The following is a 27,202-nucleotide window of genomic DNA, read 5'->3' on the forward strand; positions in this document are numbered from 1 at the left end:
TTTTTTTAACTTTATTTTTGTATTGCAGTACAGCATAATAACTATAAAACTCACAGAATCGGACACGACTGAGTGACTGAACTGAATTTATAGCCAAGTAACAATGTTGTGATCATTTCAGGTGAGCAGTAAAAGGACTCAGCCATATGTATGCATGTATCCGCTGTTGTGAGTCGCTCAGTATGTCCAATTCTTTGCAACCCCATGGACAGCACCATGCCAACATTTCCTGTCCTTCACCATCTCCCAGAGTTTGCTCAAACTCATGTCCACTGAGTCAGTGATGCCATTCAACCATCTCATCCTCTGTTGTCCCCTTCTCCTCCCGTCTTCAATCTTTCCCAGCATCAGGGTCTTTTCCAATGAGTTGGCTCTTCTCCTCTGGTGGCCAAAGTATTGGAGCTTCAGCTTCAGCATCAGTCCTTCTAATTTTAGTATATGTGCTGCCAAAGTGAGCACGTACATCAATCCTTCTAATGAATATTCAGGGTTGATTTCCTTTAGGATGGACTGATCTGATCTTACAAACCAAGGGACTCTCAAGCGTCTTCTCCAGCACCACAGTTTGAAAGATCAATTCTTTGGTGCTCGGCTTTCTTTATGGTCCAACTCTCACATCCATACGTGACTACTGGAAAAACCGTAGCTTTGACTATACGGACCTTTTTTGGGAAAGTAATGTCTCTGCTTTTTAATATGCAGCTATGTTTGTCATTGCTTTTCTTCCAAGGAGCAAGCATCTTTTAATTTCATGGCTGCAGTCACCATCTGCAGTGATTTTTGGAGCCCAAGAAAATAAAGTCTGTCACTGTTTCCATTGTTTCCCCATCTATTTGCCATGAAGTGATGGCACAGGATGCCATGATCTTCATTTTCTGAATGTTGAGTTTTAAGCCAGGTTTTTCACTCTCTTTCACCTTCATCAAGAGGCTCTTTAGTTCCTCTTTGCTTTCTGCTATAAGGGTGGTGTCATCCGCATATCTGAGGTTACTGATAATTCTCCCCAAAATTTTGATTCCAGTTTGTGCTTTATCCAGCCTGGCATTTTGCATGGTGTACTCTGCATATAAGTTAAATAAGCAGGGTGACAATATGTAGCCTTGACGAACTCCTTTCCCAATTTAGAACCAGTCCATTGTTCCATGTCCAGTTCTAACTGTTGCTTCTTGACCTGCATGCAGATTTCACAGAAGGCCGGTAAGGTGGTCTGGTATTCCCATCTCTTTAAGAATTTTCCACAGTTTGTTGTGGTCTACACAGTCAAAGGCTGTAGTGTAGTCAATGAAGCAGTAGATGTTTTTCCAGAATTCTCTAGCTTTTTCTATGATCAATGGATGTTGGCGATTTGATCTCTGGTTCCTCTGCCTTTTTCTAAATCCAGCTTGTACATCTGGAAGTTCTTGGTTCAAACACTGTCGAAGCCTAGCTTGAAGGATTTTGAGCGTTACTTTGCTAGCATGTGAAATAAGTGCAATAGTGTGGCCGTTTGAACATGCTTTGGCGTTGCCCTTCTTTGGGATTGGAATGAAAACCGACCTTCCCCCTCCAACCGCAGTCAATGTAGCGGTTTGACCAATCACATTACCTTATAAACAGAACCCCAAAATAAGATTTTAAAAAATTTTCTCTCTATCGAGTTCCCTCATACCCCTTTCCAGTCTATTTTTCCTCCCAAATAGCATTCATTATTCCCATTCCTTTTACCATAGACTAGATTGGTCCTCTTCTAGAGTCTCACAGAAATGAAATCATACAGCAGGTACTCTTCTTTGTCTAGCTTCTTTCACTTAGCACAATGCTTTTGATATTTATCTGTGCTTGTTGCCTCGGTAGCTCTCTTTTTTTCCCGCCAAGGGGTTTTCCATTGTATTGATATACCAAACCACCACTGTTTATTCATTCTTCAGTTACTGAATATTTGAACTATTTCCAGTTTGGGGATATTATGAATAAAGTTCCTTTGAATACTTTGTAATCTTTGAGTGTAAATACTTAGGAGTGAAATTGCAGGATTGTGTCATAAGTATATGTTTGCTTGACAAACTCTCTTTCAAAAGATTATTACACAATCATGAGTTTTTCTACATTTTTGTCATGGTGACTTGGTTTTAGTCATTCTGGTGGATGTGAAAGGTGTTTTAATTTTCATTTACCTGATAATGATGTGGCGTACCTAGAGCTATTGGTCATTTGTATGTTTTCTTTTTTTTTTTTTGAAATGGTTAAGTCTCTTTCTGTTTGTGTGGGGTGGGGAGGAAGAGTTAATCATTTTATTGTGAACTTCGTGTGCGCATGCTCATTCATGTCTGACTCTTTGCCACTCCATGGATTGTAGCCCACTAGGTTCCTCTGTCCATGGGATTCTCCAGGCAAGAATACTGGAGTGGGCTGCCATTTCCTCCTCCAGAGCATCTTCCCAACTCAGGGATTGAACCTGCGTCTCCTGCATTGGGAAGTGGATTCTTTACCACTGAGCCGCCTGGGAAGCATTGTCAACTTCAGGAGTTCTTTATTTCCTGGATACAGTCTTTTGTAAGCCATGTGTATTGTGCATATTCTCTTCCAGAATATGTCTTATCTATTCAGTTTCTTAATGCTGTCTTTTTTTTTTAAGATTTATTTATTTATTGGCCATGGTGGGTCTTGTTGCTGCACCCTGGGGCATTCTTTCTTATGGAGCGCAGGCTCTAGGCATGGAGGCTTCAATAGTTACGGCTTGTGGGCTTAGTGCTCTGTGGCATGTGGGATCTTCCTGAACCAGGGATGAAACTGGTGTCCCTTGCATTGCAAGGTGGATTCTTAACCACTGGACCACCAGGGAAGCCCAGTGCTATCTCTTGATGAGCAGAAATTTTAAATGTTGGATGAAGTCCAACTTATCAATTTTTTAAATGAAGTCAAGACTCCTTGTCTTACCCAGAGTCACAAAGATATCTGCTTATGTTATCTTCTAGAATCTTTACGGTTCTGGCTTTTTATTTATTTTCAATTGAAGGATAATGCTTTATAGTTCTGACTTTTATAATTAGGTTTATGATCCATTTCAAATTGACAGAGTAAGATTGGGGTTGGTGTTCAACTTTTAGCCAATCTTTTACCGTTTCTTTCATATTTTCTATTTCTTCATCCCTCCTGGCTTCTTCCTAGAGATATTCCTCCATCTGATATCCCAGTTCCCTATTTCATTGCTCAGATGCTGTATCTGTTCTATAATTCATTCTACCTATTATATTTGTTGTTTCAACTGGTTTTTCATATAGAATATTTCCACCTGGGTCCTTTAACAATTTCTTATTCTCTTTTATTTCACTAATATCATATTTCTTTCACGTGTTTCTAATGCTTGTTTTAGAATTCTTGTTTTAAAATCCATCTGTTGAACCTGGCCAGTTCCAGTGGTATCTCTAATCAGTTATCTCTAATCAGTTTGTTTTTCTTTGGAAGCCCGTCTGCTCCCCAGATTCCCTGTTCTTTAACCTGTGATCTCATTCCTCAGGGGAAGGGAACGTTCAGCTAGCCTGTCTGGTGCTGCACATTGGGGTAAAAATCCAAGCCTGACCCTGGTCTCTGTCAGCATCGTTGAGCCCAAGGAGAGGCCAGCCCCAGAGTGGAGACCCTCAGGTGCCAGAGTTGGATAGCTCCTCCCCGGGTTTAGCGTCACAACACCCCCCACCCCCACCAAGTACCTAACTCTACAGGACTGAGCCTCACTTTCTTTTCTTTAACTGTTGAATTCGGGCTGTGCTGAGACTTCATTGCTGTGCACAGGTGTCTTCTAGTTGTGGCAGGCGGGGGCCAGTTGCGGCATGTGGGGGCTCAGCAGTTGGGGCACGTGGGTTTAGTTGCCCTGTGGCATGTGGAATCTTCCCACACCAGGGACTGAACCCGCGTCCCTTGCATTGGCAGGCGGATTTTTACCCACTGGATTCCCAGGGAAGTCCTGAGCCTCACTGTCTGAGTGCTAGGAAGAAGCAGCCAGGGGAGGGGGCTCTCTGCCTAGGTCAGAATCCTCCAACCTCCAGGTCTGGAAGAGAAGGGCTGGTGCAGTGGCTGTGTCAGCCTGTTAGTTCGCTCCTGATTTCTGCAGTTCCTCAGTGCCTGCTCCGTGGCCCTGGTTTTACTCCCGCAGGCACTTGGGCTGTCTGCCTGGTCCCTGCCTGTTCCAGTGAGAATGCTGGCCTTCATTTCTGAAGGGCAAGTGGGCATATTTGGGGGACGGGGGCTGGGGGGGGGATGGAGGGGTTGTGCTGGGGAAGTCTTGATGCAAAAAGGCAAGAGCAGAGCTCACACTCTGTTATCTGTTCCATGGTGTTCTCCACGCCCGCTCCAGGCCCTACCCCTTCTCCCGGCTGCTAGGTCCCCACCCCCTACCCCTGCACACACCGATTTAACCACCCCCTTCCATCTCCCCAGGAGATTCCGCTTCCCTCCACAAGTTCCTAGGCTTAGTGACGTTTTGCTCTATTGTTACTCTGGTGTTGATTTTCGGGAAAGGGGCCCAGAGCCACATGTCTTCCCTCCTGTTTGAAGGGAAAGTACATGCAGCACCCCCACCGCATCGCCAGCCAGAGCACAAAACTTCAAAAGGAAAACAGCAAACTGACTCAGGATAGCACTGGAGTCAGCGACGTTGGGACAGAAAGACCCAGAACTTGTAATTAGCATTAAAACATAGCTTTATCATCTGTTCCTGCCCCAACCTTTGCATGCAATGGGAGAAGGCAATGACACCCCACTCCAGTACTCTTGCCTGAAAAATCCCACGGGCGGAGGAGCCTGGTGGGCTGCAGTCCATGGGGTCGCTAAAAGTCGGACTCGACTGAGCGACTTCACTTTTGCTTTTCACTTTCATGCATTGGAGAAGGAAATGGCAACCTACTCCAGTGTTCTTGCCTGGAGGATCCCAGGGACGCGGGAGCCTGGTGGGCTGCCATCTATGGGGTCACACAGAGTCGGACATGACTGAAGTGACTTAGCAGTAGCAGCTGCTCACTGTTCTCTAAAAAAAGGACTTTCTCCTCCAGACCTTCACCTGTGCTGCTGTTCACTTTAATTAGTCTGTTTTCCATGCACTTCTGCTGGAAAAATTCTGGTACATTCTCAAGATTCTTTCCCTGAAGGCCTCTCATGGGCAATGTGATACTCATTGATAGCATGGGGTTCTAGAGTTAGGAAACCAGGTGCCTGTCCTGTTCTTCAACTAACTGACTGTGTGACTTTGGGAAAGTCTCACTATCTCTCTGGACCTTTAGGCCCCTGCTGGGAAAAAATGAGAGTATTGAGTTTGATTATTTTAGAGCCCCTTTTACCTCTGACAGGCTGGTACAGTTGTTTCAGGAAGTGGGGGGCCCCATTCAGGGTCTGGAAGTGGGCTCTTGTCTAACACTCAGAATGAATTGTCTGGGGAGGCACACGTACTGACGAGGCAAGAGACTCTTTTGGGAATCCAGGAGTGCTGCTCCGCTACGTGGCTTGCAGTCTCGGGGTTTATGGTGATGGGATGCGTTTCCAGGTTGTCTCTGGCCAACCATTTTGACTCAGAGTCCTTCCTGATGGTACTTGCGTTGCTCAAGCCACGATGGATTCCAACAAGGAGGACTCTGGAGGGTTCGTAGGACACATGGCGTCTCCTTTTGACCTTTCCCAAATTCTTCCAGTTGGTAGTGGCTTGTTAGTTCCTTACCAGGACCTCCTGTAATAGAGTAACTTATGCAAATGGTTACTGTGGTGCCTGGCCAGGGCAGTTTCCCCTAACAACTCCCTGCTGAGAGACTTCAGTTCCTACTCAAGATACTTCTTGGGAACTGGGGCAGCGATCTCTTTCTTCTGTAACTGCTTCCAGCTGAGATGACTGTAGTCCTGCCTCCACAAGATCTGCATATAGGTATTCTGTGCCCCAAACCGATACTCACCCTCGTGGTAACAATTTAGCCTGAAACTATTTGACCCTGTCGGAGATGAAACAGAGACCAAAACAGGAGACCTAGCAGGGTGGTCATCACCAGGCCCCAGAAAAGGAAGGCGAAACTGGGTTGGGGGCTTCAGGGTGTAATTCTCCTCTGATTCGTTGATGGTGAGGTAATAGGTCCAGTGCTGTCTTGCCTGGAGAATCCCAGGGATTGGGGAGCCTGGTGGGCTGCCGTCTATGGGGTCGCACAGAGTCGAACATGACTGAAGCGATTTAGCAGCAGCAGCAGCCAGGTGTCTAGCATTCAGCCTGAAGTTACCATCCTCCACCTGGGTGGGGGCCCCAGTTCTCAAAGGTATTGTTACGCATGTTTGGTGAGTGGGCGCCAGGATCCTGCCCCAAGACTGTAGCGCCACTTGACTGCTCTTCCCCTGTCTCTGTACTGCCTCCCTTCCCTTATCAGCAGTGGTTTGAATCTGAGTTCCAGAGAACTCAGAAAAGGTCAAGGAGGCCGAATGACGCCTATACCCTACAAGGATATAGAGAAGGATCTGAATTCCAAAGGCCCACAGAGTCCTGCTCAGTTTTAATTCAGGGAACTGGGCCACTATGGCTCTGGCAACTTCCTGTCAAAATGTGGCATGATGCTGCCTCAATTTGAAGAATAAACTCTGAACTGTAAGTTTTTCTGAGTTGCAAGTCCTAGATCTGAGTCTTCTTTGATTAAAACCTCAATCCCTTGGTCTGCCATGTTGGTGTAACCGACCCAATTAAAGGTAGTTGGGGGAGTGACAACTGGAATTTTAATAGAGTAAATCTCATTTCTTTTCAGGAGAGTAAGCCTGAAACCCAGTCTGGACCAGGTATTTTGGGGAAACTCATCTAAGTAGGTTTTAACTTTAAATGTAATATTAACATATAGATACAAGGTGCTATTGGTCATCATATATGTCTCCTCTTTTTGTTAGTGTATGATCTAAAACAATTTCCTTGTCTAAAAATGTAACAGTTACAAGAGGAGACCTTTAAAAAGTAAGGTTGCAGTTACTGGCTGCCGGCAGACATTGTTTTGAGAACATCTGGTGGCATCCAAGTCTGACACAGCTCAGAAAACAATTTCTTGGCAATACAAGGACTAGCCTTAAATTACCATAGTGTCATCTAGTTATTTCTTTGGGTGTCTGAATCATAGTTACTCCATTTTTACTTTTAATTGTAATATTCTCCTTAATAGCCAAAGCAGATGTCACCATTAATGATGTTAGTATTTCTCTAGGTATGAGAAGATGCTAGAATTGAGACTCATAAAATCTTCTCCTGGAAATACCTGTTTGAAGACCTCTTCTTCCAGCTCTTCCCTGAGCACAAGTGCCCCCTTCCCGGTCTCCACCCTGAGCTGCCTTCAGGAGGGTGTTGAAGGTCAGCAGCTGCAGTAATTTGATCCTTGTAGAGGTAGATGAAAGTGCCAGTTTCCAGTCAGCAGATTCTTTACTAGCCTCTTAAGATACAGGAAAAGATTCCCTCTTGTTGCTTCTTCCCATATCTCAAATTAGACACTGTTGTAATTATTGATCTCATATGGATCTACATGGCATCATTTTATCAGAGGCTCATTCAAACATTTGGTTATGTAGGAAATAGCAGTTTTATAAAATAGATAAAATACAAATAACATAGATAGCAGTATTAGTAAAGTCATAAGAATTAAGCCAAAACTTCCCTTAGGTGTAGCCCAGTATATCCCAGGTCATCTAATGTAGTCTATTCTGTACCAGTCCTTATCTTTCAAGGAAATTATGTATTGGCATTGTCCATAAAGAAGATCCCCTGGAGGAGGGCATAGCAACCCACTCTAGTGTTCTTGCCTGGAGAAGCCCCATGGACAGAGGAGCCTGGTGGGCTACAGCCCATAGGGACGCAAAGAATTGGACACGCCTGAAGCAACTGAGCACGCATTGTCCACAAGGCACAAAGTCTTAGTGTTACTAGACTGATCATCCTTGCTGCTGCTGCTAAATCACTTCAGTCGTGTCCGACTCTGTGCGACCCCACAGACGGCAGCCCACCAGGCTCCCCCGTCCCTGGAATTCTCCAGGCAAGAACACTGGAGTAGGTTGCCATTTCCTTCTCCAATACATGAAAGTGAAAAGTGAAAGTGAAGTCGCACAGTCCTGTCTGACTCTTTGCAACCCCATGGACTGCAGCCTACCAGGCTCCTTCGCCCATGGGATTTTCCAGGCAAGAGTACTGGAGTGGGGTGCCATTGCCTTCTCCAATTATCCTTAGTATGATTTAATTGTTCCCAACATAGAGGAAACTTTAAATTTAAATTACCATAGCCTGGTGTTTTCTACATAAATCCATCCCATAATTGTGGGAGATTTTATTGCTTGGCTGAAACTTTGCTTGTTGGTCTGACTGAGCTTGATTCACAGAAGAAAACTCATATTTATGGCCAGAGTCAGAGTAGACATTATGAACTGACCAGGTGAGGGGATTCTACCTGGGAAAACCTGAACAGGACTGGTGGGGCACACGTTGCTCAGCCAAAATGGGTTCCAACGAGGAGGATTCTGAGAGGTTGGTAGGACACGTGGTGTTTCCCTCTGCCCTTTCCCGAATTCTTCTGGTTGGTGGTGACTTGTTAGTTCCGTGTTCCTTACCAGGATGTGTCGTAAAATAAAAAGTGGTTACTGCGGTGCCTGGCCGGGGTGAGCGGTTTCAGTCAGTGGTTAAGAGCCTTCCTTCTTAAGAATGAAGGTTCTGGACTTACTTAATCTCTGTGTTTCAATGAGTAGCTAGTTCAGTTCGTGAAAGCTCATTTACTGACCTAGCATAGTGGTTAAGAGCTTACCCTTCGGGCTTGGACAATTTGGGTTCATAATCCCAACTCTGCCACTTGTCTGCTGTGTGACCATAGGCAAGTTGCTTAGTCTCTATGCTTTTCCCCCCAGCTTCTGTCTAATAAGGTTGATCCGAAGGGTCCCTACCTCAGGGTATAGGAGCCGAATGAATGCAGCTGGCGCTGTGCTGATGGTGGTGGTTCACCATCACACAGACCTTTTCTTCATTCCAGTCCATAGAATCTTGATGTTTGCCTGCCAGGTTCTATCTAAATTTTTAAAAATTCTACCCAATATTATTGTCTAACCGATACTCTCTATTGCATTGCATCTTTAAAACAGCCTTGCAAAATCAGGATGTTTTAAAACAACCTTGCAACCTGTAACCCTGTCTTACATTGCATCTTTAAAACAGCCTTGCAAAATCAGGATGTTTTAAAACAACCTTGCAACCTGTAACCCCGTCTTACAGATAAGGAAATTGCAGCCTCAAACATAAAATCACTTTCAAAGCCGTACCGCCAGGACCTAACCTTGTATCCAGCTTCTCCAAGGCCAAGGCCTTTCCACTCTGCCTCATAATCAGAAAGATCAGTCTGGGGTTTGGGAGCTTATTGAACAAATCCAGATGGGAAAGCTTGGTGAGAACGCCCCCTCCCCCTTCCATACTTACGCCCGCTGTCTGCCTGCCCTAGGCCTTCCCCAAGATGTCTTTTGTATGTTTCATGCAAATACAGGTTTTGTAATGGGCCAGAAGTTAATTGAGGAGACAGAATGACGGTGGGTTGGACAATCAGCGGCTCAAGGAACCTGAGATAGGGAGCCAGAGGGGCTCTGGGAAGGAGAGCAGTAATCTTGGAGGACACGGAGCTGGCAAAGAAGAGAACTGAGATTCAACCAGCCCGGAGCTGACGCTGGAGAGCGAGGCCTGCGGAAACAGTTGTAGGTCTTGCTAAGAGGCAGTTCCAGACTGTGGCACCAGGGCTGACCCCAGCCCTGTCGTTTATTCTTGCAGGTTTGAACATGTGGCTTTACCTCTCAGAGGCTGCAAAAGGGCTGCTAGTAACCTTTGGTAAGGGAGAAGTATCAGTGCACCAGAATCTCAGCTCCACGGCTCGTTAGGTTGGTGTGCATGGACTTTATTTAGTCCTGAAGTCTTGGTTTCCTTATTTGCAGTTCTCAGCTGTGTGGGACTATTGGAAGGCTCCGGTGAGATGATTTCCTGGTGAGACCTTCTCTGATCTCTCTATTTAAAACTGCAAAAAAAAAAAACCCACCCCAAAACAACAACAAAAACTCCCCTGCAAATACCACTCTCCTCCCTGCCTTCTATTTCTCCATCTCACTTACCTACTGATTTTACTTATTTTCCTGCATTATCCTACTGATTTTACTTGTTTTCTTGTTGTCTGCTCACCCCACCAGCAGGGATTTTCCCCTGGTATATAGTAGGTGCTCAGTAAGCAGTGGTCAAATGACGGTTGGTTGATAACGTATAGGGAAGGCCCTAGGGTATATCGGGGATGTTGAGGCTGTGTCAGTTGGATCTTAAAGATGCTGGACAGAGGTAGCAGGACAGCTCGCTTGGGATACCATGGGCTGCCCGTGAAAGCATTTGGAGCCTGGATTTTAGGGTGGTGGCTGGACCCTCTCCGGCCACAGCCTGCAGGAAGTGAGCCCTGTAGGAGAGCCCTGTAAAGCCGGATGGGCCTGAGTACTGGGGCCTCTCATGGAGCCAAGACCCTCAGGGCAAACAGGAAGCCCATGATACTAGGCTTCCCTGCTTTCTTTGGCTTTTTAAACCGCTCTGATTGCCGTGTGCAGGCGTGCTCAGTAGCTCAGTCGTGGCCTCCTCTTTGTGGCCCCATGGACCACAGCGTGCCAGTCACTCTGTCCATAGAATTTTCTAGGCAACAATACTGGAGTGGGTTGCCATTACCTCCTCCAGGGGATCCTCCCAACTCAGGGATCAAGCCTGCATCTCCTGCATCTTTACCACTGGGCCATCTGCAAAGCCCTCTGATTGCCCCTAAGTGGAGCAAACTACCTCAAAGAAAGGCCAGTCCTAGCACCGTCCTTACCGTCCAGAAGGCCAGGAGAAAAGGCACTGGGTTTGGAGTCAGATAGATCCAGGGGCATTGCCCCTCTTTAGCAGTTGGGAGAGTCACTACACCCCTCTGAGTCTATTTCCTTCTCTGTGAAATGGGTGCATCAATTTCCCCCTTGTAGGCCAGCCTCCTAGGGCTTTGTGTAAAATATAGTGAAAGTGTGTTTGGTGACCTAGCATCGTTAGACCAAAGGGCCTAGAAGGCTGATTGTACCTGTGGCCCCCAGCACAGGACCAGGCACATAGTAGACACTTGGAACCAGGTGGTAAAAGAGTTGTTAAACTCAACTGACGACAACCTGTTGGAAGCGGAGGGTCTGAGTCTTGCATGTAGAAGAGCTTTTAGGCAAATCCTCTCCATGGACTTTCTGCAGTTCTACTAGTTAATAGATTCCACGAAGACCTAACTTGTATTGGTTGGCCTCATTTTATCATCCACTTGAAGCTTACTGATCCATCTTTAACTCGTTTGCAAGATTTTTTCCTTTGATAGAGACAACTAGCTGAGTGACATGATGTGGTTGTTTACAATGTAAGTAGCTGAGAAAAGTGGGCTAAACTGGAGTTCTGAGCTCAGGCTCTATGTTCCACATAACATAAAATCCAAGATAAGCAGTATGGGGAGGTAATTAGCTCATATAACTTGGATATTCAGAGGTAGGCTTCAGGCATGGCTGTATCCAGGGGCTCAAGCTATGTCATCAAAGATTCAGATTCTCTGCATCTCTCTATTCCACCTTCTGAGAGCTTGCTTAATCTTCAGGCTCTGCACAGTGCACCTCCCCATCGCCCCACACTCTCACATCACACCATCCAGGTGGGAGAGTCTTCCATCTGAAGCCATCAGGACCCACCTGCAGCTGCTGGAGGTAGGATTGACTCAGACCACTTGGCTGAAAAAGGGAGAGTTGCTTCCCAAAGGAACTCTGCAATATTGTTAGGAAAGGAGAATGGATTCTGTCTGGGTGGCCAAAAATGACAGCAGATGTACACCACAGTCCTCAAGGGGAAGCAGCAGAAAGCAATAGAAACATCTGATAGCACTTGACAGTTTGCAAAGTTCCTTCCCTCTCAAGAAGCTATTTCTGGAAGTGGAGTGGCGTTTCTTGTCCCTGCTTTACAGATGAGAGAACAGCCCTTGCTGACCAGCCACGACTCTGACTTGTAACTCTGAGCTGTCACCACGCACCTCAGCCCCTTTTATAAATTTATAAACCCAAAGGGACTGACCCGGGAGGGAGGGGCCAGTGTGACTGAAACCCCTCCTTAAGTGCCTGTTCCAGATAGGAGAGGTCCCAAGGAGACTGCAGTCACGTGGAGGCCCAGGAGGAGCCGGTCTGGGGACAGAGGCCATACCCTGATGTGAGGACCGGTCACGGGGCTGGACGCACGCACAATGGGAGCCCTGCTTTGCTCACTGCCAGGACTCTGCAGCATGCGCACGTGCACACACACACACACACACACACACACACGTGGCACACTGACGCAGGGCTCCCTGTACTGGGGCTGGCTGAGCCATCGGGATCTGCTGTCCGTGATGGTGACTCTGATGGAGGTTGTCCGGCATGTGACTGGGCTGGGGGAGCCAGTGCCCTGGATACGGAGCCAGACATGCCTGGCCTGCATCCCAGCTCTCCCACATGGTTGCGGTGTGACCCTGCATCCCCCCGCCCCCTCTCCGAGCCTCAGCTTTCTCTTCTGACCCGAGCTGGTAATTCCCACCGGGCCAGGTTCTTGGAAGGTTGAACAAAAAGCTCCCGGTGCGTAGTAGGTGCTTCATTCATTAAGCTTTTCCCTTTCCCTCTTCACAGTGGTCCTCCTGTTGACAGTTGTGTGACCCCAGCCAAGTTACTTAACTTCTTTGTGCAGGCGGAGCAACGACCTCCTGTACTGTGTGTTGTGAGGATTAGACGAGGGAAGGCCTGGAAAGCGCTTAGTGCCTGGCAACCTTGTTATCACTTCTCCCACTAGCTAACATTTATTTGGGTGTTTAATATGGGCCAAGCCCTGGGTCTTTGTGTTACTGTTTGTTGTGAAATTCGGTCTGGTGATCGCCCAGTGATACAGGTACAGCCCGCGAGAAAACTGAGGCCCGGAAACGGCAAGTGACGTGCCCGAGGTCACAAAGCCAGCAAGCGATGGGGGCTCTGCTCAGCCGCGCACCCCTGGGTTGGGACCCTCACCTCTGCAGGCCCGTATTTCCTGCCTGAGGTGCAGGGTGCATGCCCTCCCGGAGTCAGCAGGGATATCAAATGCAGGAGTGCCAGGAGCCTCCATCCACCGGAAGGTTCCCTGGGAATGTGAGGAGCGCTGTTACTGTGGGCCCAGGGCAGTGAAACCCGTCTCTGGGAACATCTGTGCCCTTCCTGTTCCGACGGGAGCCGGGCATTCGAGAAACCAGACACACGCCACCCAGGGATACTGCTTGAGTTGGCTGCCGCCCAGAAGGTTACTAGTTCATGGCCCATTTCTCTGAAGTCCAGAGCCGCCTCAGCCCCCCACTTGCAGGGCCTGTGTGGGCCGTCTGTGGAATGGAGGTTTCTTCTCCTCGGGGAAGGCTGCCAGGGCACGTGGCGCAGTGGGGGCAGGCGGGGAGAGCAGCCACGGTGGTCCAGGGTCCTGCAGGAGGGCCAGCCGAAGTGGGGGATGGTGGGGGAGGAGGGGTGTGTCCAGGGGTTGAGACAGGCCTCCAGCCGAGGTCCGCCCCTCCCCCCACCCCGCACACCTTGGGTGGTCCCCTCTGCCGGACAGGCCTCCTGTGATCAAAGACTTGGACTCAGCCACTCTCTGTGTGACCTGGGGCAAGTCATCTCTCCTGTCTTTGGTGATGTCGGGGTAAGAAGGCCTCCCGCAGGGGCTGAGGTGCACATTCAGAAAGAGCGAATCGTGAGTGTGAGTCAAATGGTAGCTGTGTCTATTCCATTAGTCCACACACTTATCACATACACATTGCAGGTAGAAAAGATGTGGTTTGTTTCTAACCTGACTGATTGCTTCAGGAGTTTACCCTTGGCCCCGGGAGACAGGAACATCCATAAGCGATGTTGAATTCTTGACTTGGTCGCTTTCTGGCTGTGTGACCTTGGATAAGGTGCTTAACCTCTCTGTGCTTATGTTTCGTTACCTGGAAGTTGGGTGGATGGCATCACCGACTCAATGCACATGGTTGAGCAAGCTCCAGGAGTTGGTGACGGACAGGGAGGCCTGGCGTGCTGCAGTCCACGGGGTCTCAAAGAGGTAGACACGACTGAGTGACTGAACTGAACCAAAGTTGGGTGTAATCATTGTGGAGACTGAATGAATTAATATAGGTGAAGTGCTTAGAACAATGTCTGGCACCCACTAAGAGCTATGAAAAGATATGCTATTTTTGTCACAAATGTAATGACCAAGTATGTAAAATAAGGATTTTTCTAGAATAGGATCAATTTGAAATGTTCTTTTCAGTTGACAGGAACCACTAATGTTTGGAATTCCAAGACACTGGCATCCAAGCTGTGCCTCACAGACGGCCCAGTGCTTCCCATAATAGTGCCGGAAATCTTAGCTGGTTGGTGGGGTTGACTGCTGCGTGACCCTGGGGAGGTTGCACACCCTCTCCGTGCCTTTCGTTTCTTGTCCGCTGTGAGAGTAAGCATTGGACAGCTTGTCTCCTGGCACCAGAGGGGCTTCCGCTGCAAGAGTGCTGAGTGAGGGGCCCAAGGGCAAGAGACAGCAAACACCCCGGATGCAAAACACATTCCCCACCCCCACGCCACTCAGCTCCCAGGCTTGGCCGTGAGCAAGGTGGACTGGGAACATGTCCTTCCTGTGGGAGGAGGGGAGCCCGTGTGGGAGCATCCCGGACCCCCCTCTGCCTGGGCACGGCGTCTCTGGGCCCTGCCCTCTCCCTCCCCCACCTCCCTGCTGCCAGCTCGCCTCTCTCCCGTTGAACCTTGACTGGCTTCAGTCCTTTGCCCGGGGAGCCAGTGTGTGGCACCCAGACTGGGCCAGGCACCCCAGAGAGCCTCAGAAAAACCTCCAGCTCTAGAACTCAGACCCTTGAGGCTTTCGGTTCCAGCTCTGCTGTGTGGCCTCGGTCGAGCGGCAGACCATCTGAGCTTCAGAGTCCTCATCTGTGAGTGGGTCAACAACAGACATGTGAGTCCGGTGGGGCCTGCGAGCGCCTGCCCTTGGTCCTGCTGACCTCAGGCAGCAAAGCCCTCTGTGGTCTGTCCTGGCTGACTTTGTCGTCTATCACCAATGGACCCCTGCCTTTTGCCCCCTGACCTCTATATGCCACATTGCTACCTCCTTGCCTTTGCATTTTCGGGTTCCCCTGTACGGAGTGCTCCCTCTCTCTATTCATTTTAACCCCACCATCCAGCCAGCCCGGCTCTCCTCCCCACTCCACGGAAGCTTCCCCTGTTTCTTCCTTCTTCAAGAGAAAAAGGAAGTGGCAGGCCGCCAGCTGGGTGGTTTGTCTGTGAGAGAGAGACAGACAGACGGATCTGGTCCTCAGGACACGCGGCACCCCTTGACTCTAGGAACTGGAACCTCCATCTCTTAACTAACTCCTCCCCCGGCTGGAGGTGCCCAGTAGCCAGGCAGGCTTTTCGGTTTCTGGAGTCTTGGAGCGAGAAAGCCCTCCCGGACCTCCCGGGTGGGCAGGTCTGTGGTGCACCCGGGGAGAATGACCGCTGGCTGAGTGGGCAGGGAAGGGTCTGTCCGTTCTCAGCGCTAGCTTCTCGCCGGCCCACTCGTCTCCGAGTCCGTCCCCACACTGCCCAGTGGCCGTGGCTGCCGGGTGATACTCACTGCCTGCTTGCCACGTCTCGGGCTCTGTTTTAAGCCTTCCTGTGTATTAACTCATACAATCCTTACAACGATCCATGGCTTCTGTTGTCTCCCACTTTGCCAATGAGACGCCTGAGGCTCCAGGGGTGGGCTCACTGGCCCTGAGCGCCCCCTGCCCTGGCTTGAGAGGAGGGATCTGAACCTGGAGCCCTGGAACTGGCTCGCTTCCTGCTGCCGAGCCGCCTCCTCCGTCACTCAGCATTGACCTGCCACCCTTCCACCCACCTACCCACATTCCTGCCCGGCCGGCCAGCTGTGCGCTGGGCTCTGCCAGCTGCAGGGCGGCCGCCATCCACAGAGCAAGATCCCTGCTCGCTAGGAGCTCACACCATGGTGAGGAGCGACCACCCATGGGTCTTCAGGGTGCTCCAGGTCTTGAGCACCCGGCTTCTAGGGGAGGAGCTGTAACTCCCGCCAGGTCCTGGGCGGGGTGCTGGGCAGCCCAGCAGAGCTGAGGTCGAGGGGGAAAGGGTGATGGGAGGACTTCATCGGGTGGACAGCAGGGAACATTTGAGACCTGTTCCAGACCAGGGAACGCAATGTGCAGAGGGGCTGAAGCTGGAGGTGCCTGGGTTGAGGGAGCGGGGGTGGTGGTGGAGAGAAAGCTGGCATCTTATTACAGCTCTGAAGGTGCCACGGCTTGGCAGCAGGCAGGGCTGACACCAAGCCTCCCCAGGCACTCCCGCGCCTGTTTTCTGCCAAGATGGGGTGCTGTCAGCAGTGACTAGAGGTCTCACTCCATCCCAGCACCTGACCTGCCACCCTCCCAAGGAAGTCTGTCCTTGGGTCTGACCTGAAGCCCACTCTGACCACCACATATTCCTTCCAGAGCCCTTCACCCCGAGGCTGCTTCATGGCAGAAACCATAAATAACTTCCGTCCTGAATGAATGAACTCCCAGCCAGCAAGGCTTGCCAGGGACGCTGGGCTTGGCTGCGAGAGCGATTCCGTGTCCCCTCTCTCTGACCCTGCAGCTGAAATGTTCCTGGGCTCATCTTCAGTGGCTCCCTCTCCCCAGGCAGCTGCTGCAGCCCCGGCTGGTGGTGCCGGACCCCCTCCATCTCCCATCCCATTCCCCACACCGCCCCCCGCCCCCCGGAAGCACTGGGAACATTTAGCCCTTCTCTTCAGTCACAGTTCCTTGAAAAAGCCAAGAAGGCCCAGCTGACAGCCCAGAGGCACTGGCTCCGGGCTGGTTCTGACTGATCTCGGTGCATGTCTATGGGGAGTAGGAACTGGGAGACCCGGGGTAAGTCTTTTATCTTCTTTAGGCCTTAGTGTTCCCATCTGGGCAATGGGATCATCTCTAAGGCAATGTTTCTCAAACTAATCTGCTCGTGGGATGACTTCCCAGGCCCTGCCCTGGGAGATTCTGAGTAGGTTTGAGGTGGGGATGGAGGCTAAGAATTAATTAGGTGGGGGAGGTTGTCATGTCTCTTTAATTTTTTTTTAAAATTTGAGTGCAGCCACCCCCAGGACACCTCTTCTTTCCCAATGTTTCCTTAACTCAAATATCAACAGACCTTCCTCACCTAACAATTCGGGCAAGGTGGGGGTTACTGGCCCCTGGATGAATTTTTACGTGTTTATACACTTTACCTCCCAGATCACTGTAAAGAATGCTTCCATCACGCCATAAAGTTCCCTAATGTACTTGCCAGGCTATGCACCTCCCTGGGTACCATTTGGAAACAGGACTTTTCCTGCAATCACCCAGAGTGATTTTTGTGGTCTGGGACATTTGGGAAGATCTGGTCAAAGAACGCTTCCCAGCCCAGACATTGTTGAACTGTGACCTCTAGACTGGGGGCTCCCGAGGACAAATAACTAATACCCCCCACCAAGCACTGCTAGGGAGCACACGGTGACACTCCTGTGGTCTCATATCGATTTATTAGGCTGGTGCGTAGGGGAGCTACAAAGGGTATCTCGGGCTTGGGAGCTCAGTGGGGGTGGGGAGGGCTCCTGGGTGAGTTGCGGTGGGAAGTCTGGAACAGGGGTGACCCCTGGGTGGGGCCCACGTGGAGCCCTGTGAAGGCCTGGCTCTGTCCCCCCCATCCGTGTACCCCTGGATCATCTTCACCACGCCCCCTGGGCCTTTCTTCCCTCAGCTGGAAAGGGGGACAATTGTATCCAGCTCTCAGTTAATAAGGATTAAAGTAAGATCAGGTAGGGGCTCCCCAGGTGGTGCAGGGGTAAAGAATCCTCCTGCCAGTGCAGGAGACGCAAGAGATGTGGGTTCGTTCCCTGGGCTGGGAGGCTAACCTGGACTAGGAAATGACAGCCTACTCCAGTATTGTTGGCTTCCCTGGCGGCTCAGATGGTGAAGAATCTGCCTGCCATGTGAGAGGCCCAGGTTCGATTCCTGGGCTGGGAAGATCCCCTGGAGAAGGGAATGGCAACCCACTCCAGTATTCTTGCCTGGAGAATCCCATGGACAGGGGAGCCTGGCAGGCCATAGTTCATGGGGTCACAAAGAGCCGGGCACGACTGAGTGCACACAGGCAAGATGAGGTACTTCACATTTCAGTGCCCAGCCTGCCTCTGGGGCGTCCTAAATGGGAGAGAGATGTTAGGAGGAGAAGGCAGCGGGTTCTCTGATGCAGGAACTGACCAGGATCACACAGCTGGGGAGTGATGCATCTGGGACTTGAACCAGACTTGCTGGCCGTGTGACAGCTCAGAACAGCTTTCGTGATAAGCCCCATTTTCCCCCATCTACCCTGGCTATATCATTAGGGTGTGGTGAGGGTCCGATGCAAAGTGAGAAAGAAAAAGATGTAAGGGAGTAGCGCGATGGGTTTCCTGTTTTCATAGTGAGCTTGGTGGGCTTTCTGTCGCCAGGAGAAGGGCCCCTCCCTTGGCACCAAGAGGATAAAAGCATCTCCTCCCACCAACTTTGGGTGCTTTGTTCCACGGGATCTGAGGTGTCCCAGGAGGCTGGATGTATAATCGGAAAAGGCCTGGTCTCTTAGGCACCCACGCCCCGTGCGTGTCCAGTGGCTTCACCTCTCTGAACCTCAGCTTCTGAATCTATAAGCCGGGAACTATAATCACCATCCTGACTTGAGAGGTTGTCGGAAGCCAAAGAAAAATGAAGGGCTTCCCTTGTAGCTCAGTTGGTAAAGAATCTGCCTACAATGCAGGAGACCCGGGTTTGATTCCTGGGTTGAGAAGATCCCCTGGAGAAGGAAATGGCAACCCACTCCTATTCTTGCCTGGAGAATCCCATGAACTGTAGCCTGCCAGCCTTCTCTGTCCGTGGGATCGCAAGGGTCGGACCCAACTTAGCAACCAAACCACCACCACCAAAGAATAATGAAAAGGGGGTTGGGGACACTTGGGAAGCAGGAAAGGCCCCTCTAGGCAGGTGGCGGTTCAGCGCCCTCCAGCCTGTGTGTGCTGCCTCTCTGGTGATGGCTGGGTTTGCACACCTGGCTGAGGCTTGACTGAAGCCTCCTTGCTGCCTTGCAGGGCTGGTACAACCCCAGACCTGAAGCAGTGCTGGGGTTGGGGTTACAGCTGTGATGGCCGGGTTCAAATTCCAAGTCCATCATCGCACCTCTGAGCATCTGTTTTTCCTTCATCTGGAAGTGCTCAGTAAGGACAGTTGCTCTTATTCTGGACATGGGTTCACCTCTCTGGCTGATTCAGCGCAGACACAGGTTCCTGGGCGTGGAAATGGGTTGCAGCGGCAGCTAGTGCTGGGAAAAAACGATTGTGCAATTTGTCCCTCCCCCATGGCCTTTTCCCCTTTGGCATCAGTGGGTTTGCTTTCTGGGTCTATGAGTCTGTTTCTGTTTTGTGGGCGGGTTCGTTTGTACTGTTGTTTTGAATTCCCCACGTAGGCAGTGTTGAATGGTGTTTGTCTTTATCTGACTTGCTTTACTTGGTATGATGGTCTCTGGGACAATCTGTGTTGCTGTGAATGGCATGGTTTCATTTTTTTTATGGCTGAGTAATATTCCTGTGTGTGTGCCACGTTTTCTTTATCCATTCTTCTGTTGACGGACATTTAGGTTGCCACCATGCTTGGCTATACAATTTTTTACGTTTTTAGGAATTCTCTTTTGGCAAAGCAGAATCATCCAATACATGAGTGTTTAAAAAAAAGAAAAAAGATCATGACCCCAGGTAGGGACTCCTTTCCTTCTGTGCTTTTATTCCACAAGGTGCCCAGCACAATGACCGACACATAGTAGGTGCTTTTCCTATCCTGGCTGGTCAAGAATCTCCAGGAAAACAGGCAGTGTCTGTCCTGTTCCCCACTGAGTCCTTAGCACCTTGAATACAGCCCGGTACCCAGCAGGTGCTCAATAATGTTTGGGCATGAAGGAGGAATGGGCAGGCCTCAAGTGGGGGTGGACTAGCCGGGGGGACGAGAGCCTCGGGGATTGTCCCTCCTCCCGTTTCGCCCCTCCTGGGCTAATCCCCAAAGATTAAACCCAAGGAGCAAAGCCAGGTCAGGGCCACTGACCCAGGGCTTTGGAGCAGGCGTCCAGGGCTCATGTGACTGAGTGTTCCGGGTTGTGGTGGCTGCTCCGTGGGGCCCTCTTGGCTCAAGATGGCCCTGCTGTCCCCCACCCTGGACCTGGTCCTCACAGCAGTCCTCAGCCTCCTCTTCCTGGTGCTGACCTTGGCCTTGGTCTGCTTCTTGACCCGTCTGGCCCGGCCCCTCAGGTAGGGCTCGCCCCAGCCTGACTCCCGCCCTGCCAGAGATCCTGCCCTGGATTCGTGTGGCTTCTGTTTGCTCTTGTGGGAGGGGGAAGGGTGGGCACTGGTCACTCTCCCTCTCCGTGGTGGGGAAACCGAGGCCCCAGGAGGTTGAGCCAGCTGGAGATTGAATCGCGCTTGGCCACGGACTAGCTGAGAGCCTTTGCTCAGGTTCCTGAACTGTAAAACGGGATCTAATGGCACTTGTTAAGTGGGATCACAGGTATACACTGTTGTTAGCGCAGGGCTGGATCCGAGTGCCCAAGAAGTGGCAGTGATTTGTGTCAGTCCGGTTACTCTGCCGTGTGTCCTGGACCTTCTGAGGCCCAATCCAGGGCTGGCTTTCTGCCCAGCTTCAAAGGGCTCCAGGGCCCTCTGTCCCAGGATGCTGAGTCAGTCCTCAGGGCCAAAGCCCAGCCTCCGCTTCCTCCCCTAACCTACCAAGTAGCTGCTCCTCCCGCAGCCAGGGCTTCTGCTGTGCATAATCAGGGCACGTAGCTGGGAGCCTGGCAGAGACGGTCAGGCTGGGAGGTGGGGGGCGGGGGTGGTGGTGAGGAGGGCAGACACACACCCTGAGGCTCCATTCTGAACTGGTAGAGCGCTGGCAGAGGGTGGTGGGCAGCCGGGGTCCCTGAAGCCCCAGACGGAGCCCCACGCAGCCCATCGCCCAGGGCCACCCACCCGGAAGCGGACTTGGAGCCTCTGAGTCCGGGTGGGGGCCGAGAGGAGGAGCCAACCAGGGCGACTGGCCCTGGAGTTTCCTAGGAGACCCTGGTTTCCTAGATTCTTGCCTCCTCTCCTTCCCAGGCTGAGGCAATGGGGAAAAGGCACCGGTTTGTCTTCAGAACAGACCTTTCTCAAAGCCACAGCCCTGGGGTCAAAATTCAGAGCATTCCATCCTGAATCGGGGAACTTTTCATTGTTAGCGTTTACAGAGCCGATTCTGTGATTCTGTGTGCTCGGGGTTGGGAGTCAGCGATGGGGAAGAGGTGGGTCTTCACTCTCTTGGAGCATCAGGCTAGCAGAGGAAAAGGACAAGAATCCCAGGCAGGGCCGGCTGAGCCTTGGAGAGCTCCTGGGGCCACCTTCACTTTCTCTTTTCCTTACTGATGTGTCTGCTTTGGATCTGTGGTGCAGACAGCTGAGTAAGTCCTATTCCTCAACGTATGGGCTTCTATCGTGAGCTCAGTTTTTGTTTTATTTGTTCATTTTCCCCTTCATCCCTGCTCCCCAGTCCCAGTCCCAGCCGTTCTCCAAATGTCTTCATACCAGCATGCTTTAAACTTTAGAGCTGGACGTGACTTATCGACTAAACAGCAACAACCATCATTAGAGTCACGATCTATGCTCCCAGGTCGGCTCCCAGGTCGGCTCCCCTCGCTCAGCCTCACCTTCATGGGAGGCATCCCTGTTGATGTGTATTCTTCTCAATTATCCTCATTGTTGTGTAAATTTCCTTCTCGTGAACCCATACAATGCATTTATCCATCTCACCAAGGATGGACAGAGGGTTGAATCAAGAATCAACATCCCTTTTCCAGGAGTAGAGTGGTTTCTTTTTTTTTTTTTTAATTTTAATTCAAATTTATTTACCCTTTGATTTAAATGTTAATTTCATCCCTCCATACACACAAAAAGCCTCACAGAAACATCCAGAATAACGTTTGAACAAATATCTAGTTTTGATCCCATGACACAGCCAAGTTAACACATAGAATGAACTATGACATATGTCTTAAGTAATTTCCATGGGACTGATATTTGAAAACAAAAGCAAAAAATATGGAACGCTTCATGAATTTGCATGTCATTTTTGCGCAAGGCACCGTGCTAATCTTCTCTGTATCATTCCAATTTTAGTGTATGTGCTGCCGAAGCGAGCACTAGAGTGGTTTCTTATCTCACACGCCACTGTCATGGTAGAATGTTGTACCATTTCCCATAACAAATGAAATAATCATTTTTATCTTGGTTTTGGTGAAAATACTAACATTAATTTCCAGTGAAACTCTTGCCGTTCAAAATTCCTCATCTTCCAGTAACATTTATACACAACAGGGTTAGTACATTTCTCAACAGAGTTAGCACACTGCTCAGAAATAGTCATTCACAATCCTACTACCCATAGAAAACCACAGCGAACATTCCCATGTGTCTCCTTTCAGTCTTTTTAAAAAATAACATTTGAAAAAAATTATAAAGGTAACATCTCAACACGGAAGGAAAATTTGGGAAAACAACAATGAAAAAAAACAATCAGTCATCTACATGTCACGACCCGGAAATGATCACGCTTGTAAGACAATCTTGTCCTGTATGTCGCTTCTATAGTTTTTATATCTCTTGCCATAAATGACAAGCTGCAGAAGAGATCGTAGCAAATATCGTTGTCCTGTAAGAGCAAATGTAGGTGTCCCTATGAGAAAAGGTGGACTCTTTGTTTTGTCTCTGATGTACTGGGACACGGATAATTCAAGGCTGAAGACAGATGTTCCAGAACAGAGCTTCTCACAGTAGAGTCTGTGAGCCAGCAGCCGCACCAGCATCTGGGAGCTTGTTAGAAATGCAGTCGGGGTCTCTGGGCCAGGGCTGGGGGAACTGGAATCTGTTTCCACAAGCCCTCTGGAAAATTCTGATGCATCCTGCAGTTTGAGAAGCACTTCACAGAAAAGCTAAACTCTGATGGGTTCTGGGCTTCAGCTGGGTTCAAAGTGGGCCTTCACTTGAGGAACGAGAAGGAACCCGCTGGCAGCACAGAACTCACTTATGCCTCTACAGCTCTTTGTGTGGTTAAGCTTCCTGATGGAGGGACCACTTCGATTTGGCATCCTAATGCCTAGCCTCCTGTAATAAGTGGGAAATGAATGAATCAACAAACAAATAAGTGAATGAACAAATGACCTCTGGAGCTGTGACTTTCATGTCTTTTTTTTTTTTTTTTAATTTATAGGATTGGAACGTCAATTAACTTCTGACCACTGGCAGCCCACCTTTCCCACGCACATCCATCGCACCTCTGGGCTCCAGAGAGAAAGCAGGTCTTGGAGGGCGCCATGATTTCACCATTCTTACTGCTGGCTATCGGTACCTGTCTTGCCAGCTCCTTAGTGCCAGGTAGGATTGGGGGCAAGGGTGGAGGGAGGGGGAGAGCTGGTACAGCTGGGATAGGATGAGGGCAGTGTCCGTGGTCAGGGTCGTAGAGTCACCCACAGTATTTAACAGCTGGAAACAAATGTTCAGAGCAGGACATCCCAGCTACTACATGTGCTTGTGTTGGAAAAGTCAGTCTTTTTCCTTTTATATTATTCTTTAATTGCAGTTTCTAGTCTCGCTTAGCTCTAGGAATCTGAAATAGAACTTACCCTATAAACTCTTCTATAAACTCCTGATAGAACATTTCTTTATATTTTGTAATTCTTGCTTTAAAACTCACCTTCAAGGAGTTGTATTTATTTTTTTGTTTTTGTAGTTTATGTTTCCTATTGGAAACTCACATGAAAGTGTTTCTATAGTGTGGTATTCTGTTTGATTCTTCGATCAATTCTGTAAGAGTGTTTATGTTAATTTCTCAGTTTGGGGCTCTTGCACTTTAAATTCAGGCTCAGATATGGAGTGTTTTATAATTTTATTTATTTTTGACTGCTGGGTCTTCGTTGCTTTGCATGGGAATTCTCTAGTTATAGAGTGTGGGCTCGGAGTCGTGACACACGGGCTTAGTTGCCTCACAGCATGTGGAGTCTTCCTGGACCAGGGATCGAACCCGTGTCCTCTGCACTGGCAGATGGATTCTTATCCACTGTGGCACCAGGAGAGTCCTTCAGATTTGGAATTGAGTTCACATTTCATCGCTGGCTTTCTCTCTCCAACCCTTCCATATCTCCCAGGCAAACACGTACCTGAAAGCAGTCTCAGCTGTTTTATATCTGCTCAGGGCCTCCAAGGGCCCCTCAATATCAGCTCCTGTGTACCTGCATGGTTTTGAATTCCATCTTAATTTCTGCCTCCTGGGAATTACCCTTCTGCCTCCTTTTTCTGCCTTCTGCCTTTTCTGCTTTTTCCCCCTTCTGCCTTCCTTTTTCAAGCTGTACACTGTTCTCAATTGTTTTTTCCTCCAGCATTTCAGTGTCTGTGGTAGAAGGGGAGTCTTCCTTAGCTCACTCCATCATGTGACTGGGAGTCCCCCAACTTGCCTTCCCTGAGCCTTGATTTCTCCATCTGCTCGGTGGAGATACTGATCTCTCCTCCTTAGGGCTGCTGTGGGAATTATTGGGGCAGTCACAGTGTCAGGCAGGGAGCAGGGGCTCATGGGCAGAATATATTTCAACGGATGAGGAAGTTGGGGTGCAGAGAAGGGACTGGGCCTCCCAGTCACACAGCACGTCCACAGCAGGCCTGGGGACTGAACCTGAGCTGCCAGGCTCCCAGGCCATTGCTCCTGCTGTGATCGCATGATGCCTTTCAGTGTGACTCCTGGGGGCCCAAGGTCACTCTGAGACTGAGTTCTTGCTTTCTCAGCACTCACAGCCCTCTTGAAAGATGAGTGATGAAAGATGAGCAGGTGGATGAAACGTGAGAAAATGAAAAAGTGACAAAATGAAAAATCTTCAAATATTCAGCTCTTTAATTTTTCTTATCTGCTTCATTTTAGCCATTCTGATGGGTGTGTAGTAGTGTTACATCGTGGCCTTTTCCTTTTTTAAAAAAATTAGGGGACTTCCCTGGCGGGCCGGTGGTTAAAACTTTACCTTCCAATGCAAGGAGCGTGAGTTTGACTCCTGGTCAGGGAGCAAGCTAAGCTTAGTTTAGCTAAGCTTGACCAGCTTAGATGGCCAAAAAGGCCAAGGCTGTAAAACAAGTGATACATTGTAACAAATTCAATAAGGACTTTAAAAATGGTCCACATCAAAAAAAATCTTTAAAAAAGTAATTAGGTGTAACTTACAGCAAAGTGCACACATCTTAAATATACAGCTTGATGAGTTTTGACATATTTTGGTACCCATGTAGCCATCACCCAGATCAAGAAAGGACATTTCCAGTCATGGGACGCCAAGGGCTTTCCTGTGCCACCCCCCGCCCCACCCCAAGCAGGGAAGAGGAAGTGACTAGGCTTCCTCTTGCTACCTTAGACGAGTTTTACCTGTTTGGGGGCTTCGTATAAACGGACTCCTACAGTACGTACTGATAAGTACTCTTCATGTAGCATTCGTTACAGCACGGGGATTTCCGAGTGTCCTTTAATGGTCTCCGAAAACAATAGCCTTCTGATGCTCAGTTGTCCAAAGCCACCGTTGCTTAAACCAGTCCTCAGACCGTGGAGTCAGTTTGACATCCACCAAACCCTTCTTGGACCCTGGCATAGTGCTGGTAAGAAAGACATGGGCTGTGCCTCCACCAGACTCCCAGTGCCCCGGGGAGCAGGCAGAGCAGGGAACTGGCAAACAGGTACAGGGCTCACCTGGAGAAGAAGCAACGGCAACAGGGAGGCTGAGGGCAGCCTGGCTCCAGGGTGTGCACCTGGTGCCAGGCGGAGGGCAGGAGGGGCAGAGGCTCATCACCACCCAGATGGCACCCAAATGGCCAATGAAGCTCCTTGACCAAAGCCTCGGCACTGTGGTCATATGTGGGAGGAAGGCAGGAGGGAGATTGAAACCCGCCCACGGCTAGTAGATCCCTGATCAAAACCATTAGCCTGCGGAGTTGGGAGTTAGTAGATGCAGACTCTTACATGTAAAATGGATAAACAGCAAGGTCCTACTGTATGGCACAAAGAACTATATTCAATATCCTGGAATAAACCGTGATGGAGAAGAATATGGAAAAAAAAAAGATATGTCAATAACTGCGGTTCGTTCCCGTAGTCATGTATGGATGTAAGAGTTGGAGTATAAAGAAAGCTGAACACCAAAGAACTGATACTTTTGAACTGTGGTGTTGAAGAAGACTCTTGAGAGTCCCTTGGACTGCAAGGACATCCAACCAGTCCATCCTAAAGGAAATCAGTCCTGAATATTCATTGGAAGGACTGATGCTGAAGCTGAAGCTCCAATAGTTTGGGCACCTGATGTGAAGAGCTGACTCATTTGAAAAGACCCTGATGCTGGGAAAGATTGAAGGCTGGAGGAGAAGGGGACGACAGAGGATGAGATGGCTGGATGGCATCACCGACTCGATGGACATGGGTTTGGGTGGACTCCGGGAGCTGGTGATGGACAGGGGGGCCTGGCGTGCTGCGGTCCATGGCATCGCAAAGAGTCAGACACGACTGAGCGCCTGAACTGAATGAAATTGAGAAAAAACAACAACTTCTATTTGAAAATCCAAGTTTAAGAAAAACAAAACCACTGGCCAAGGGCACTTGTCCAGGCTTTACGTCTTTCGGTCCTAGAACTGCCTGTGAGTAGCTCCGTCCTCTTGTTTTCCTAGAACAGAAATTCAAGTGGCAAGAACTTGCATAAAGGCACTCAGCTGGATGGAAGGACCACGGTCTCTGGGCTCCAGCAGGAGCCTCCAGCCAGGAGGTCTGAACTTAGGGAGCTTCGGAAGAGAGGGGTGGTGCTGGGGGCTGCCGGTGTGAAGGTGGTGGGCTAAGGGATCAGGGTGAGGATGGGACTGCTGCGTGGGAGTGGGGCATGGACGGCTCCCAGGCTTGAGGTGAGAACGGCTTCCTTCCTGCCCTCATTGCCTGCCCCATGCAAAAGCACCGCCACGCAGTGTGGGTTTCCGGCTCCTCTGTGGCTCAAATCTCAGGATGTTCAGTTTCCCCATTCCGTAATGTGGAGGAAGTAATGG

General features: G+C 49.6%; 1 protein-coding gene across 5 annotated transcripts in view; it reads left to right on the forward strand.

The window, feature by feature from the left end:
* Window positions 1-27,202, forward strand: part of ALPL (alkaline phosphatase, liver/bone/kidney) — a 63,967-nt gene that overhangs the window by 19,310 nt on the left and 17,455 nt on the right. For 2 of the 5 annotated variants that reach the window (XM_010829985.1, XM_010829988.1), the window contains exon 2: window positions 23,361-23,524. In XM_010829985.1, the coding sequence (XP_010828287.1) occupies window positions 23,464-23,524 (61 nt within the window). In that variant the 5' untranslated portion in view covers window positions 23,361-23,463. Of the gene's footprint in view, window positions 1-14,799; window positions 15,002-15,927; window positions 16,031-20,203; window positions 20,378-23,360; window positions 23,525-27,202 lie in introns of those variants that run through there. The other 3 variants (XM_010829984.1, XM_010829986.1, XM_010829987.1) reach the window with 3 other exon arrangements.

The sequence above is a fragment of the Bison bison genome, unplaced genomic scaffold, assembly GCF_000754665.1.
Source record: "Bison bison bison isolate TAMUID 2011002044 unplaced genomic scaffold, Bison_UMD1.0 scf7180017864516, whole genome shotgun sequence".
In the NCBI taxonomy this organism is placed as follows: Eukaryota; Metazoa; Chordata; class Mammalia; order Artiodactyla; family Bovidae; genus Bison; species Bison bison.